This window comes from Myotis brandtii, unplaced genomic scaffold (assembly GCF_000412655.1).
Source record: "Myotis brandtii unplaced genomic scaffold, ASM41265v1 scaffold457, whole genome shotgun sequence".
Lineage (NCBI taxonomy): Eukaryota > Metazoa > Chordata > Mammalia > Chiroptera > Vespertilionidae > Myotis > Myotis brandtii.
The window spans coordinates 415,072-430,173 of NW_005367475.1; the positions used below are offsets into that span (position 1 = coordinate 415,072).

The 15,102-nt window shown below is 46.8% G+C and overlaps 1 protein-coding gene across 1 annotated transcript in view; it reads right to left on the minus strand.

Moving 5' to 3' along the window:
* Positions 1-3,462: 3,462 nt before the first annotated feature.
* The window catches only part of ALPK2 (alpha-kinase 2), a 102,580-nt gene continuing 90,940 nt past the window's right edge, over positions 3,463-15,102 (minus strand). The window contains exons 12-13 of the mRNA XM_005875294.2: positions 13,661-13,709; positions 3,463-5,319 (exon numbers count right to left, since the gene is read on the minus strand). Of these exons, the coding sequence (XP_005875356.1) occupies positions 5,103-5,319; positions 13,661-13,709 (266 nt within the window). The 3' untranslated portion in view covers positions 3,463-5,102. The remainder of the gene's footprint in view (positions 5,320-13,660; positions 13,710-15,102) is intronic.

Below are 15,102 nucleotides of genomic sequence, written 5' to 3' on the forward strand. Positions count from 1 at the left end.
ACAGTGAGCTAAAACCAAAACGAAGACAGGCTTGTCAGCAATTTGGGGTTCGTTTTCAGCAGGGAGGGCTCCTTGATGCTTGAAAGAGAGTTTTTAAGAGATGTGTGGCAAGGTTATTAAAACTTTGATAGTCTAGCCCCCTTAAGAGAGTGGGGGGAGTGGTGGTAATAGAGAAGCTATTTAGCAAGGGACCCATAAAACGGTGTGAAATGACTTTTGGAACCTGAATTCTGAAAAAAAAATGTATTCTGTAAATCTATGGTATGACACGATTTTCTCTTCTTAATGTCAACAATAGGAAAAAATATAGTTCATTTATAGCTGTAGGTAATTTTCGATGATATTTTATCCTACTACTTTCCCTAGTGAATAGTAAAATGATTTATGAAACTCACTCCTCTGTTTTGAATGAGATACAGATATTTATAGGTAAATAGCTTCTGCAAGCTAAAAAGTATATAGAAGTTTAGTAGTTATAATAATGATTCATAGTTATTGAAAGCCACTCCAGGTCAGTTATTTTTTGTACATAATTTTCACAACCTTTCAAGACAGGTATCAATATACCCATTTATCAGATGAGAACGTTGAGGTTCTGAGAGATGAAGTCACTCCCCAAGCTCACACAGCTGGTGAGTGTTAGAATGAAGACAGGAGCCCCAGTTTGTTTGACCCAGAGACTAGATGCCTTCCTGCTCACCATGCTGACTTCCTGCTCAATACCAATAATCTCATGCCTAGGTATTGAGGGATGCTCAAGACTTCAGGCATACCAAATTGACAGAAGTAAGGATGCCTTTCCTCTCTGTCAGGGTGGGTCAGAGAGAGTCATTCCGTGAACAAATGCTTATCACAAGGTCTTCTCTGTGCAGGCATCTTCTAGGTATTGGATACAGCAGTGCATAAACCAAAAAATGCTGCCTTCAGGGAGTGATTATTCTGATGTGGAGGAGACAGACAAATTTAAAGAGTAAAATGTATATTATATCACATGGTAATTAGAACCTGTAAATAATTGTCGCATCATAAAGTTGAAACCTGTGCTCATGTGACTACACAGGAAATTGGCATCATCTTGCCTTTCAACCTCTATGCATGTTTTAGAACCAGCCAGCTCTCAGAGGGCCTCGGAGCTGCTGGAGCACCCTGTGCCGGAGGCACATGTGTCTCTTTGATTTTAATTTTAACTATTTAAGCCCACGTGGCATCTGAAGATCGAAACGGGGGAGAAATGCCAGGCTGTTTGCCTCCGCACAGGTGGTCCAGCAGCACAGAACACACACACACAGGACACCAGCCAGAACGGGGTGTGACAAGCTCCTCCCTTCTGCAGCCAGTTGAACACATGCCCCCCACCCCCAACAAAACTGTATATATATTTAGAAAATAGAACACTTCATAATTAGAAGTAATTGTTACTTCTTTGGACATTCTTTTGATTAAGAATCTATTGCCACCCTTAGCTACTATGAAGCTTATCAGAAGCAGGGCCGGGGAGGCGCTGGTACAATAAGGTCACAGGAAATGTTAGCATAAGCCAGCCATCCCCGCATCCAGAACTAGATCTCGCCAGAGCTCGATGCCCACTGGCAAGAAATCACCAGGCCGCTGCCATTCTCATTAGTGAAAAGCTGCTGTTGAAAACACAGGCTCTTTTTAATGAGCCGTTCATTTATTGTTATCACCTGCCCATCATAGAGCTCCGCTGTTGGGCCCTTTAGGAAATGGAGACGCACATGTACTAGTATATGACCACTCTGCAGGCATCAGGTAGAAAATCCCCAGCTGGACCCCCCCAGGCCATCCTCACTGGGAGCCTGGGTGGAGCAGGCATTGTGTTTATAGACTCCAGACACTGCAGACTCACCAGACCAGCAGGAAAAGCAATAGAAAGTGGATGTGAGCTCAAACAATGGCGATGAGTGTGGGCATTCCTGAGACCCCAGCAGACCACCTCTGTGGTAAGAGAGCTCACCACACACTCATCGTTAATTTGCTGCAAGGAAAACTGCAATTCATCTCAGAACAGAAGGTCAAGGTTCAGGTGGCCAGACAGATGGCCACGCAAGCCTACAAAGGCCATCCCGGGGAGCCATGGCTGGGCCACATCCCACTGCCAGTGGCCCTCTGTGTCTGGTCCTCCGAATGTTTTTAAACAGATAAAATCAGATTATGACAAACAATAAGGGCATTTAGGAAAAAAATCTAAGCATCTGTGAAAGGAGGGAGGGACAGCTCCATCCAAGAGAGGTGCCCATGAGCTGACCGCAAATCACAAGATCAGAGTCAAACTCGTCCCCTTCAACTTTCTCTCAGGAAAAATGCATGCCAGTTAGAGGGGGAGAGTTATAGGATGGCTTTGACTCTTCATTCTGTACCCTTCTATAATTTTCTAATTTCTAATCACTTGTGTCAATATTACTTTTATAGCTGCAAATTATTACTAAGGAAAACACCGTGGTCTGTTGAGAGGGCTCTGGTCAAATAGCCTATATAATAAAAGCCTAATATGCTAAGTGCCCAGCCGTTTGGTCAGCCATTCAACCAATCAAAGCATAATATGCTAATGAAATGCTAAGGCCGCTCAACTGCTCACTATGATGTGCACTGACCACCAGGGGGCAGATACTCAATGCAGGAGCTGTCCCCTGGTGGTCAGTGTGCTCCCACAAGGAGAGTGCCACTCAGGCAGAAGTCAGGCTCACAGCTGGTGAGCATAGCAGCGGTGGTGAAGGCCTCTCCCACCTCTGTGGGGAGCAGGCCTAAGCCAGCAGTCAGACATCCCCCGAGGGCTCCTGGACTGCAAGAGGGCCCAGGCCAGGCTGAGGGACCACCCCGCCCCCGAGTGCACAAATTTCATGCACTGGGCCTCTAGTATATGAATAAAATGCATATTATATATGTACTAGAGGCTCAGTGCACAAAATTTGTACACTTGGGGGGGGTGTCCCTCAGCCCAGCCTGCACCCTCTCCAATCCCCCTCGGGGGATGTCTGACTGCCAGTTTAGGCCTGATCCCACACAGGCCTAAACTGGCAGTCGGATATCCCTCTCACAATCCGGGACTGTTGGCTCCCAACCGCTCACCTGCCTGCCAGCCTGATCACCCCCTAACCACTCCCCTGCCAGCCTGATCAACGCCTAACTGCTCCCCTGCTGGCCCAATCACCCCCAATTGTCCTCCCCTGCTGGCTATCTTGTGGCTATGGGCGCCACCATCTTTGAGGCCGTGGCAGTAAATTAGCATATTCCCTCCTTATTGGCTGTGGGCACCACCATCTTTGAGGGCATGGCAGTCAATTAGCATATTCCCTCCTTATTGGCTGTGGGCGCCGCCATCTTTGTGATGGTGTGAGGGTCAATTAGCATATTCCCTCTTTATTAGATAGGATGTGTATCTATAGGGTGGGGCAACAGTAGGTTTGCAGTTGTGAATACACAAAACACAGTTTATTCTTATGTTATTATTTATTAATTATTGTATTATTTTCCATTTGAACAACTACATATATACTAATTCTAATCAAAATGTGCCCTGCACCTTTTTGCTAGGGTGGAACTTTCTAGAATTCCACTGCTACATACATCTGTAGGATCTTTGGTATGGGGAAAGCAGGCTGCAGGCTGCCTTGTAGAAAAATGAGCATTTTGCAATTCATAGCCGGGGGAAATCACTTCAAAAGAAAGGCTGGAGGTGGCAGATTTTCTGAACACGTGAGATGTGACTAGCTAAAGTGTTTCCTCCTTCGAATCTCCTTTCAAAACAAACAAACAAAAATCCCATGTATGTTCTCACTTTATCAAAACCCCATGCCTGCGGAGAAAAGTGTTTCAGAGCGGAAGTCAGGAGTCCTCTGCGAAGCCCACGCCCTGGGAAGGCTGGCTCTCTCACAGGGTGGGTGTCACAGATCAGAGTCGGGAAATAGCTGGTTGCTTCCTCCAGCAGCCCCTCATCTGAAGCTAGGTCTGGCCACTCCCCGCAGCTTCCCAGGCCCCTCCTCCCCGCAGTCTCTAGGTGCGGTCCATGGCCAGCATGAGGCGTGCTGGAAACACAGCATCTCAGGCCTCCGCCAGCCCTACCAGGCCAGAACCTGCACTGTCCCAAGGTCACAGGTGACTCGCAGGCACTTCCAACCTGACAAGTATCAATCTCACTGCTCAGAGCGGCCTCGCCATTCTTCCCGATATGATCAGGGAGTCGTTGAAACCATCTTAAAAAACAGCCGACTATCTGCAAAGGCTACATACTCTGGGATTCCAACTATATAACAGTCTGGCTTTAGGGGGAGGGATGAATAGGAGGAGCCTAGGGAATGATTTTTAGGGCAGTGAAAACATTCTGTATGATACCGTTACAGTCAATATATGTCATTATATGTGTCAAAACTCAGAGAGCGTGCAGCACAGCGACCCCTAATGTAAACTATGGACTTTGATTCATCAAAAAAACACAGATGCAAATGCTCTGTGCTCCAGTAAACTTCTTAGCAAATTACTAAGTTACTAATCCTAGGGGAATGTGGAATTGGGCGCTAATTCTATAGATCGAGTTTCTGCGCTCATATATGCATCTCACACTTTTCGTTTAAATATGAATTTAATGAAACAGAACAATATAACTGGATGTGTGAATAATGCTGGGAAATGGCCTCATGTTTCAAAAAGCCGCCTCCAGCCAGAACAGCATATGCGACACGAGTGTGACAACTTGGCCTTATAAAGGCACACACGCTTTCTGTTTAAATAGCAGCTGGGAGTGTCTAGAAATCTTGAGGTCAGGAATGGGAGTGGGGAGGATTTGGGCTGTGGACAGACCCTGCTCAGCACCAAGTCCCGGACAATACACAAATCGACATGAACTCGAGGTTGGTAAAAATGCTACAGGTACGTACAAAGGTGGACCGTCCTTAATAGATTCAGTTTCTGTAAGTCTGGTCACAAACCCGGCTCCAGAATCATGTCAAAGAAGACAGCAGGTGCCGGCTTTAGAAGCAGCTGGGAACAAGGGTGGTCACGGCCCCTCTGCAGGCTCCGTGCTCTCTCATGGGAGCTTCCAGGTGTCCACCCAGGCGCCCAGGCGCGGCTTCAGTCCCGACGCGATGCTAGGTCTTCTTGTCTGCTGGGGCCCCGGACGCCGTCTTCTTCGCCGTGGTGGAGTTCGACTGACTTTTGCCCTTCGTGGCACTTGGCTTCTTCTGTTTCTGGTTGTTGTTCTGAAGCGATTTCAGCCCCAGCATTTTACAATACTTGTTACACTGGTGCAGCGCTTTGAACTGATCGATGAAGGCCATGGAACAATTGCCTTTAAATCCTTTGTACCTGTGAGTTTGGGTGGGAGGAAACATAATTTTTGAAAACTGACACTTCACCCGTTTTAAAAGAGTCTTTAAAGGAGAAACTAATGGTGCATGGAAATATATTTATTCCTACTTTAGGCAAGAATGGCCAAATGGTTGACACAACTGTTGTTGGAGAAAACAAGTCCCGTGGAATTAAGTAAAGGCAACGTGCCGTTGGTCAAGGCCTGTGATAAATGCGAGTTGTCTTCTTAAGCTCAAGTGCATGTCTGTGGGGCCCTCCTGACCCTCTCCACGCCCACATGGCTCTCCAGCCCCTTCCCTGCATGCACTTCTCATCTTCCCTGCACGCACTTCTCATCTTCCCTGCACACACTGTGCTCTCTCCCCGGCACTACTTCATGCCCCAAATGCCTGTCCAGGGAAGGTTTTTCAATAAAGGCCTAGGGAACAAATGCATGGATACCAGCCCCAGCCTCAGAGCTACCACCCTTTGGCCCAGGGGTCTCCAGCCACATTTCTCAACTTCTTTTTCGTGGTCTAATTTTGGACGCTCAACCTGGCATCGCATGCAATATTGGACTTCCCTCCCCTCCCTATCTCAGGTGTGTGTTTGTCAGTATCTACAGAATTAAAAGTCTTTTTCCTTTCTCAGTTGGGTCCCCATCTCAGCCTGGCTTCTGTTTGGACCTCTGTCCTCTCACACTCACCGCCATTGTCATTGCCTAGGAAGAAAACGGGGCAGCATCCTTTGTGTTTCTAGATCAAGTAACCTGGAGTTCCCTTACACCAAGCTCTGGTGTAACACTGAGCAGTGGGATATACACGTTCCTGCCTGTGGCCCACCTGTCACCCTCAGGATCGGAGGAGACCACAGGTGTGAAGTATCCTGATAACTCTCCAGCACGATCCCCACTGAGGACACTCGCCATTTTGTTCTTGTTGGATGGACATATCGGGTTGAATAGTGTTCCTCCAAAAGGCATGTCCTTCCCAGAACCTCAGAATGTGGCCTTATTTGGAAACAGAGTCATTGCAGGTGTAATTAAGATGAGGTCATACTGGAGAAGAGTGGGTCCTTAATCCCACACTGCTGGTGGCTACATAAGAGGAGGAGGAGAGAGAGAGATGCGGGCAGAAGGCCTCCTGACAAAGGAGGCAGCGATTGGAGCGATGCGTCCACAAGCCAAGGACACCCGGGAGTGACAGCAACATCTGGAAGCCGGGAAAAGGCGTGGAGCACAGTCTCCCTCACAACCTCCAGAAGGAGCCAGCCCTGCTCACAAGTGGCCGACGCCTCGATTCTGGACTCCTGACCCCCAGCGCGGTCAGGTGATACATTTCTGTTGTTGTAAGCCCCCAGCTTGTGGGCATTTGTTGGGGCAGCCCTAAGAATCTAATGCAATGGAACAAGCAACCTTGCACTTGAGAACTTTTTCACACATTTCCATTTTTAAAAACATTCACTCTGTGGGATTTGACTAACTGGATCTCTTTGTCCTTAACCTCAACTCAGCATAATTTTCTAGCCCTTCACTTGATGTTAATCTACAAGTCCTCACTCTGGAGGTGGAACAATAAATCTATTCCACTGAGCATCACCCAGTGGACTCTTTTCTTAAATAGCTGTTCTGTTGGACGGGGGAGGGGCTCTTGTTAAAGGCAGGTTTGCATTGGGCAGGCCTGGGGCGGGGTCTGAGCTTCTGCGTGCTTAACGAGGTTGATGCCACTGGGAGCAGAAGGAAGCAGACCACAGTGTGAATGACCTCAGACCATCCCCATCTGAACTGGGAACATCTTTATACTGAAATTGGGGCAGAGGTATGTCTTTTCTTCTTGCAATGTGTGTTACACAACATCGTAAAATCACACTGTAACATTCACTTGGGGGGAACTAGAAAGCGATTTCCACAGTCCCCTCCCCCCTGCCCTCACTCGACACAGATTTCTTCAATACAGGCACGCCTCGCTTTACTGCGCTTCACAGGTGTTGCGTTCTTTGCAAATTAAGGCAAGACCTTCCACCAGCAGAAAGGTGGTGACTGGCTGGATGGCGGTGGTCTGGCCCCAGGCCCACAGCATCTCTGAGGTAAGCCTGGACTCCCCACGGGCTGAAACTGTGTGAGGCCGATTTCTTGCTTAAAAACCACCCCTCTTTCTTTCCTCTTGTCCTGATAATGGATGAGCCTTTCAGACTCAGACAAAAATCACCAGTTGACAGCGTGGCTGGCTTCTCTCTTGGCTTATCACGTGCAATTCAGTTTCTAAACACACCTGGAGGGGGCGGAGGGGGGGGGAGGGACAGAGAAAAGCTGCAGGAACTTCCAGCTCTGGTTGTGCTCCAGAAATCAAAGTTCTTGTCTCGCTTCATAAAAGGCTCGTTTAAAGAAAACTAGGTGATGCCAGGAAAACCTAGAGCATTCCCACATTTGCATAACCCTTTGAGACGCAAGCCAGAAGCTATCGATCACCCACGTTTTCATTTGATATCCTTTCTAAAGAAATTTTTAATTTATAGGGAATGGCTACAAGGACATGGAATTGAAATAAACCCCTCGTACAGTATGCGTGTGTGCGCATGTGCATGCGTGTGCACACATGTGAGGTGCGTGTGCACGCATGTGAGGTGTGTGTAAGATAAAGCCTGGGCTTGACTGAACGTGGAAGTTTATTTTAATCTTTCCTCCTCTGCATGGCTTGCAGGACTAGAGCTGGCCACATTGATGCCAGTAGAGCCTGCCTTCTCGAGGCCACTGTCCTCAGCATGCGTCTGCCTTGATAGTTGGTCTTTATCACCTCATGTTTGCCCCTCCGTGGGGAACAAGCCATTTGTGGGCCTTCAGGGTTCTCCGAATTTGGTTACCACGCATCCTTCCGCCTCATCACCTTGTAGTCCTCTCTTCCAAAGGTAGACAGGCGAAATGCTGGCTGGGGCCACACTACGGGGCGTCCTTTGTGGCTCTTCAGACCCGTCCTGTTTTCGTCCAGTGCCTACTGACTGGGAAGAAGGGCACATCTCTTTGTTTTACTTCATCAGCAGCATGAAATGGCCGTTTGGAGGAGCCTAAAGAGGGCAAAAGTGTTGGCTCTGCTGCCCTCTGGTGGTTGAATCGCAGTCTCGCCATCTCTCCAGAAACAGCTGCTGGCTGAGGAGGGGCGTGTGCTGGCAGGACCCACTGTGACTGGTGCAGGTCGCTCCCTGCAGGAGTCGGTTTGCGCTGGTTTGGGTTTGGCTCGGTTAAAATTCCAAATCCCCGGTGACAGAATTAGGCATTTTCCCTTCTCCCCTTCAGCGAGCTTTAAATGGCTGAGCAATTTCAAACCAGAAATCTGTTCAACAGTATCTTGTTGGGTCTGCCTAGAAAATGGATTCTTAGATGGCGAAACAATCCTATTTGTCAAACTTTGCAACTTGACGTGTTGTACTCAACATTGCCGAAACATTATGGGTACTGAGGTACGGGCGATGCATATGCAGACATATTCATACTGCTGGCTCCCAGGAGAAATATGACATACTTCTGTTTAAGGATCAGGCTACCAGGCAAAGGTGCATTAAAATGAATAAGTCATAACAGTTCCCTATTTTATTTTATGAAATAAGTAACTGTTTACCTTCAAAATAGTACACACCCTCTAACGTCAGAGAACAAGATGGGTGGCATTGATGGGGGTGTCAGCAGCCATGGGGATTGAGACACAGGGGATGTTTTCTTTAAATGACCCAATGGCTCTACTTCCTGCAAAAAGGTCCTGACTTCTGCTGGCCAAAAGAGGGCAGGCCCTACATTTAAGAGCATATTTTTATTTTTAAATAACTCATAATATTTATTATTATTATTACTATTACTATTATTACTATTATTATTAAAGTAAGTCAGATTTGCCTCCTGATTGCTTCTCCCGCCCATGCCTCGTGATCTTCCTAATGCAGCTAAAAGTCCCTATGTCCTGCCGCCTCCACGGAGCACCGCTTCTCAGGACTGCACCCATCCCCCAGGCAACTCTCCCTTCCGGTGCAGGTGCGCAGAGCACCGGAGGGTGTTTGCTAAGAATTAAGAGAATGTGCTTCATCGATGCCACGTCATCCATCTTCTCTCCTGCTCTCTCCCCCCATCTCCATTGCGTCCCCCCAGACCTCTCTCTCTCTCTCTCTGCCTGTCTGTAAGCTGCCTTTGAAGCTGAGCCTTCCCCAAGCCTCCGCTCGTTGTTTGAGCTCCACTTGGCAGCTGTGGCTTCCCCTGGAGAGCTTCTTCAATTGAATCTTGCCTGGGAATGTGGAGGATCGGCCCTTTTCCTCAGGCACTTGACCTCCTGCAGGGCCTGCCTGTGCGGAGGCTGCCCCCTTCTCCTGCACCCGCTGCTCCTCACGTGGGAAGTAAGAAGGTTGGACGTGGTGGCTGGTTTCATCCCAAAGCAGAGGGCTTCCCAGGGACTTTCAAGATCTCCCAGCCACCCCTTTCACTACCATTGGAGGTTCCCCTCCTATCCGTGTTTTAAACTGGGCTTCTAAGGTATGTTTCTTTGGGGGGAAACTGTGACTTAAAAGGAAAAGATAAAGGAAAGAATAAACAATAAAGCTCTCAGACTCTTCAGAATGCCCTTCCCTCCCGCTCCTGCTCCTGCCCACGCCTTGGGAGGGAAGGCGGTAACACTTTACAGACAGCATTTTGCACTGGGCTCCAGCCATCAGTTCTTAATCTAATGGGTCTTGGGCAGCTGTCCCAGGCCGGACAAGTCACATTATAGCTGAGAACAAAACCAAGGGAATGGATTTCTTTTTAAATTAGGAGAAAAAGATGACCAGGGTTCCCAGAAGCTATTGAGATGCTTTTAAAAGATGTCTTAATCATGCTCTTCAGCTGTTTTTTTTTTGAAGCTTCTTGGGCAAGTTTCTGCTTTGTTTTGGTAGAGAGTTGTTCTAAATAAGAGTATGAAGTTCAACTACTCTGGTGTCATTGGCGGGGAGGCATGGCGGGGAATGGAAACCGATGCTGACCAAGTACGCACTGAGCGTCGGGGACAAGATGTGGATCACTGGGGGAATCCTCGAGGCAGCCCCCTGGGTCACGGTTCTGTAGATCGGTGGCTGCAAGAACTGCAAGTCACGTGCCCACATCCATGCTGTTGCAAATGGTAAGAGTTCCTTCTTTTTTACAGTGGCATAGTATTCCTTTGTGTGGATGTACCACAGTTTTTAATCCACTCATCTGCTGATGGGCACTTAGGCTGTTTCCAAATCTTAACTATTATAAATTGTGCTGCTATGAACATAGGGGTGCATATGTCCTTTCTAATTGGCATTTCTGTTTTCTTGGGATGTATTTCGAGAAGTGGGATTACTGGGTCAAATGGAAGTTTCATTTTTAATTTTTTGAGGAAACTCCATACTGTTTTCTACAGTGGCTGTACCAGTCTGCATTCCCACCAGCAGTGCATGAGGGTTCCTTTTTCTCCACATCCTCGCCAGCACTTGTTGTTTGTTGGTTTGTTGATGATAGTCATTCTGACAGGTGTGAGATGGTACCTCATTGTCGTTTTGATTTGCATCTTTTGGATGATTAGTGACTTTGAGCCTGTTTTCATATGTTTCTTGGCCTTCTGTACGTCCTCTTTTGAAAGGTGTCTATTTAAGTCCTTTGCCCATTTTCTGATTGGATTTTTTATCTTCCTTTTGTTAAGTTATATGAGTTCACTGTAAATTTTGGATATTAACCCTTATTGAAGATAACATTGGCAAATATGTTCTCCCATGCAGTGGGCTTTCTTGTTGTTTTGTTGATGGTTTCTTTTGCTGTGCAGAAGCTTTTTATTTTGATGTAGTCCCATTTGTTTATTTTCTCCTTAGTTTCCATTGTCCTAGGAGCTGTATCAGTAAAGATATTTGTCAAATATTAATTGAGCATAATGTCTTGGGTTGATTTCTGGGTTCTCTGTTTTGTTCCATTGGTCTATATGTCTGTTCTTGTGCCAGTACCAAGCAGTTTTGAGAACAGCGGCTTTATAATAAAGCTTGATATTTGATATTGTGATCCCTCCAACTTTGTTCTTCTTTCTCAGGATTGCTGCAGCTGTTCGGGGTCTTTTTTTTACATATGAATTTTTGGAGAGTTTATACTAGGACTTTGAAATATGCCATTGGTATTTTAATGGGGATTGCATTGAATCTATAGATTGCTTTGGGTATATGGACATTTTAATGATGTTGATTCTACCGATCCATGAACACAATATATTCTTCCATTTGTTTATGAATTCCTCTATCTCTTTTTTCAGTGTCCTATAGTTTTCTGAGTACATGTCTTTTACCTCCTTAGTTAAGTTTATTCCTAGGTGTCTAATTTTTCTTTTGTTGCAATGGTAAATGGGATTTTTTTTTTAGTTTCTCTTTCTGTGAGTTCATTATTGGTGTATAAAAAAAAGCCATAGATTTCTGGGTGTTAATTTTGTATCCTGCTACATTGCCGAATTCATTTATTAAGTCTAGTAGTTTTTTGATGGAGGCTTTAGGGTTTTCTATGTACAATATCATGTCATCTGCGAATAATGACAGTTTTATTTCTTCTTTTCCAATTTGGATGCCTTTTATTTCTTCTTCTTGTCTGATTGCTATGGCTAGCACTTCTAGTACTATGTCAAACAGAAGTGATAAAAGTGGGCATTCCTGTCTTGTTCCTGTTCTTAGGGGAAATGGTTTTAGTTTTTGCCCATTGAGTATGATGTTGGCTGTAGGTTTGTCATATAAGGCTTTTATTATGTTGAGGTATCATTGCTGTTTTTATCTCTCTCCTTCTCCCTTCCTCTCTGAAATCAATAAAAATATATTTAAAAATAAAAATTAAAAAAAAAAAACAAATCAGACCCTCTGTGTGATCAGTGAGAACCTATGGCTCAGACTTACTGATCTGGAGGTTAAAAGAAAGAGTGGTCCCCTGTCCACTTTCCCCCCAAATCCCTCTACTTTTCTTCATCCTTCATTAAGGTTGGAAATTAGTTTATCTGTGAAAGCATTGCTGATGCCTACGAGCTGAAATGCCAGGGAGCTCAAGCGGAAAAGTCGTTACCAGCTCAGGAGAGAAAGCTCTATTCACCATAGGGTTTTATTGTCTATTTCTGATGCTTGGACATCTGGAGCCTCACTGGCCCTGAAGAGACTGCCCCTCCCTGGGGCTGGCCAATTCCTAGAGAGAGTAAATGACTGGCCTTCTAGAATGCCTTTCATATGCAAACTAACCAATCCGATTCTACTTCCTCCTCTATTGGGGTTTCACAGGCAGGGCCACTGTCTCCCCAGGGCAGGTACCAGACAACTAGGGACAGCCCCACACCCCAGAGCTCACTGAGAATGTTCAAACTAGACAACTGTAAGCCCGCTCCTCGATTCCTCCCCACAGAAACCACAATAAGAGGTCTTGCCCACATTTTCCCCTGACTCCTGCCCCTTGACTGAGGCTGGTGCTTCGCTTCTGTGCCCACTCCCCTGCCCCCCGTGGCATGGCCTGCCCCCTTCTCTGGGGACCTATGAGTAATGGAGCTGTGAGTAATAACTGCCTTTTCAATGGCAGTCGTCTCCTGATCATACCTGAACAGTAATAACACTTACATTTTAAAACAGAAGCCATCCCTTCTGAAAGTCGTTTGCCCTCTACTTCCTCCTCCTTACAAAGGGTCTTAGTTCCTGGGAACATCAGCAGTGGCCCAGGCGACAGCAGCTCCAACCCAGAACTCTTTTTTCACCAAGAACCACAAAGAATCTGCCTTCTCGGTCATGGCTAAGGCAGCGAGCAGGCACAGTTTGCCAGAGATACCCCAGAGAACAGTGGCAGTGCCATCTGGGCACACTCCATGCAAGCAAAGGAAAACAAAAACATCGACAGCAAGCCAGGCAACCAGTCACAGCCCTTCCAGAGCCATTTGCTCCTGTCTCCATCACCAGGGGGCTGCCTGAAGGGCACTTGGGGGGAAATACATAAAAATATGCAAAACAAATACTGCATGTGGTAGAATGCAGTATGTATATATTTCTACTTATGCTTCGAATAGTGAAGATAGTAAATGTAGAAAATGGGACATCGTAGTGAAAAGGAATCCCAGGACTGCTGGCATTGCCCCAGGGCATTCCTTTGCAGAGTTCTCAGTTCTTTCAAAGTTAGGACCCAGCTGTGTTTCCCTGGAAGGACACAGTCCATTCATGTTTTATGTAAGTGAAGAAATGAATTGAATTCGTCCCAAGAACATTTGTCACCACAGTCAGGACAAGAAATCTGCTTTGCCCACCTCGGTGGAACTGTCTTCGCAGGAGGTGTTTGGAAGCCCAGAGTTTGGGATGGATAAGATGCACTCGATTTTTTTTTTCTACTCACCCTTTAGCCAATGTTGCTATGCCAACGTCGGTTAACTTCATTCCTACACCTACAGGAAGGGCGAGCAAAGACAGAATTGGTATTATCCGGGCTGCTCTGAAAGGACAGAGAGGTAGTGACAGCCCTTTCCTGCATAAACACACACCGCCCCGGTCCCATCAGCAGGGGCCTCTCAGACATGCATCCAGCTGTATGGGACCGTGACCGGAAGGCAGGCCTCTGACGCAGCAGTTTCGGGGAGCCTGGCTCTCTAGGGCGGTGGCTAGGGGCACCTGTTCCAGCTCAGTGGACCTCTGCTTCAATCTCACCACTGCAGCCTAGCGACGAGCCTCTGATGGCAGCGCTACCCCTCCAGTGTGGCCTGACCAGTCTGGCCCCAGCCTGGTCCTGTGTGAGCCAGGCTGGGATGGTGTCTCCTCCACCACCAGCAGGCGACTGCTCACGGAGGGGCCTGACAGCACAGATGCCAGCCTGGGCTGTGGACAAAGGAACCTGCATCCTGCCAAAGCCAACCCTGAGGTTGGAGCTGATGGCTAACTTGTCAGCCCTGCCTTTCTGCAGGGCAGCGGTGAGCTGACTTCGACACGGCACTTGGGTGAGTCAGTGAGTGTTTTAAAAGCCCCTTTTACGGTTGGCAATGAATCCATCTTGTTCTTTGAAAGCTGCTAACAACTAGAACGTATGTATAAATACGTCACATAGCTTTTATTACAGGGTCTATTCTTAAAAAAGAAAAAGACACCAAACTGCAAAAGCCCTTTTCAGACGCCTATTTTTGTGGAACGTTGTAGTGAAAAATCACAGCTCTGAGTTGCACAGAGTCCAATTTTAAAAGCCATGTGGCCCTGGACGGTAGCTCAGTTGATTGCAGCATTGTCCTGATAGGCCAAGGTTGCAGGTTCGATCCCCGGCCAGGGCACATACAAGAAACAACCAGTGAGAGCATAAAGAAGTAGAATGACAAATTAACGTTTCTCTCTCTCTCTCTCTCTCTCTCTCTCTCTCTCTCTCTCTCTCCCTCTCTCTCTCTAAAATTCAATAAATAAAAAAATTTTTAAAGTCATTTGGCAGAAGGTCCTTGAACTTAAGAATTGCCTTTTCTTGCTTCTCACAGTTACTGTCACAGTTTAGAAAACTATAATATGATTTTGGAAATCTCTCTCTCTCTCTCATTTTAATATTTTGCCAGCAATTCGATCAAGGTTAGAAGGTCTCTGCAGGGTAATTTAATTCTAGCGTGCAGCTCTTAAACTGTGTTGGGGATAAGAGTCATCTGCAGTTTGTCTCTGACGGAAGGAAAGGAGTCAGCAGCAATATGAGTTCGTCCTCCTGAAGTTGAGTTCTTGGGCCTTGGGGGTGGCAGCTTTGTAGGGGCCCTAGGGGCCTCCCACTGTGCATATCCTGGGGCCAGATCCCAGGCTCTGCATTCATGCCTCAAACCT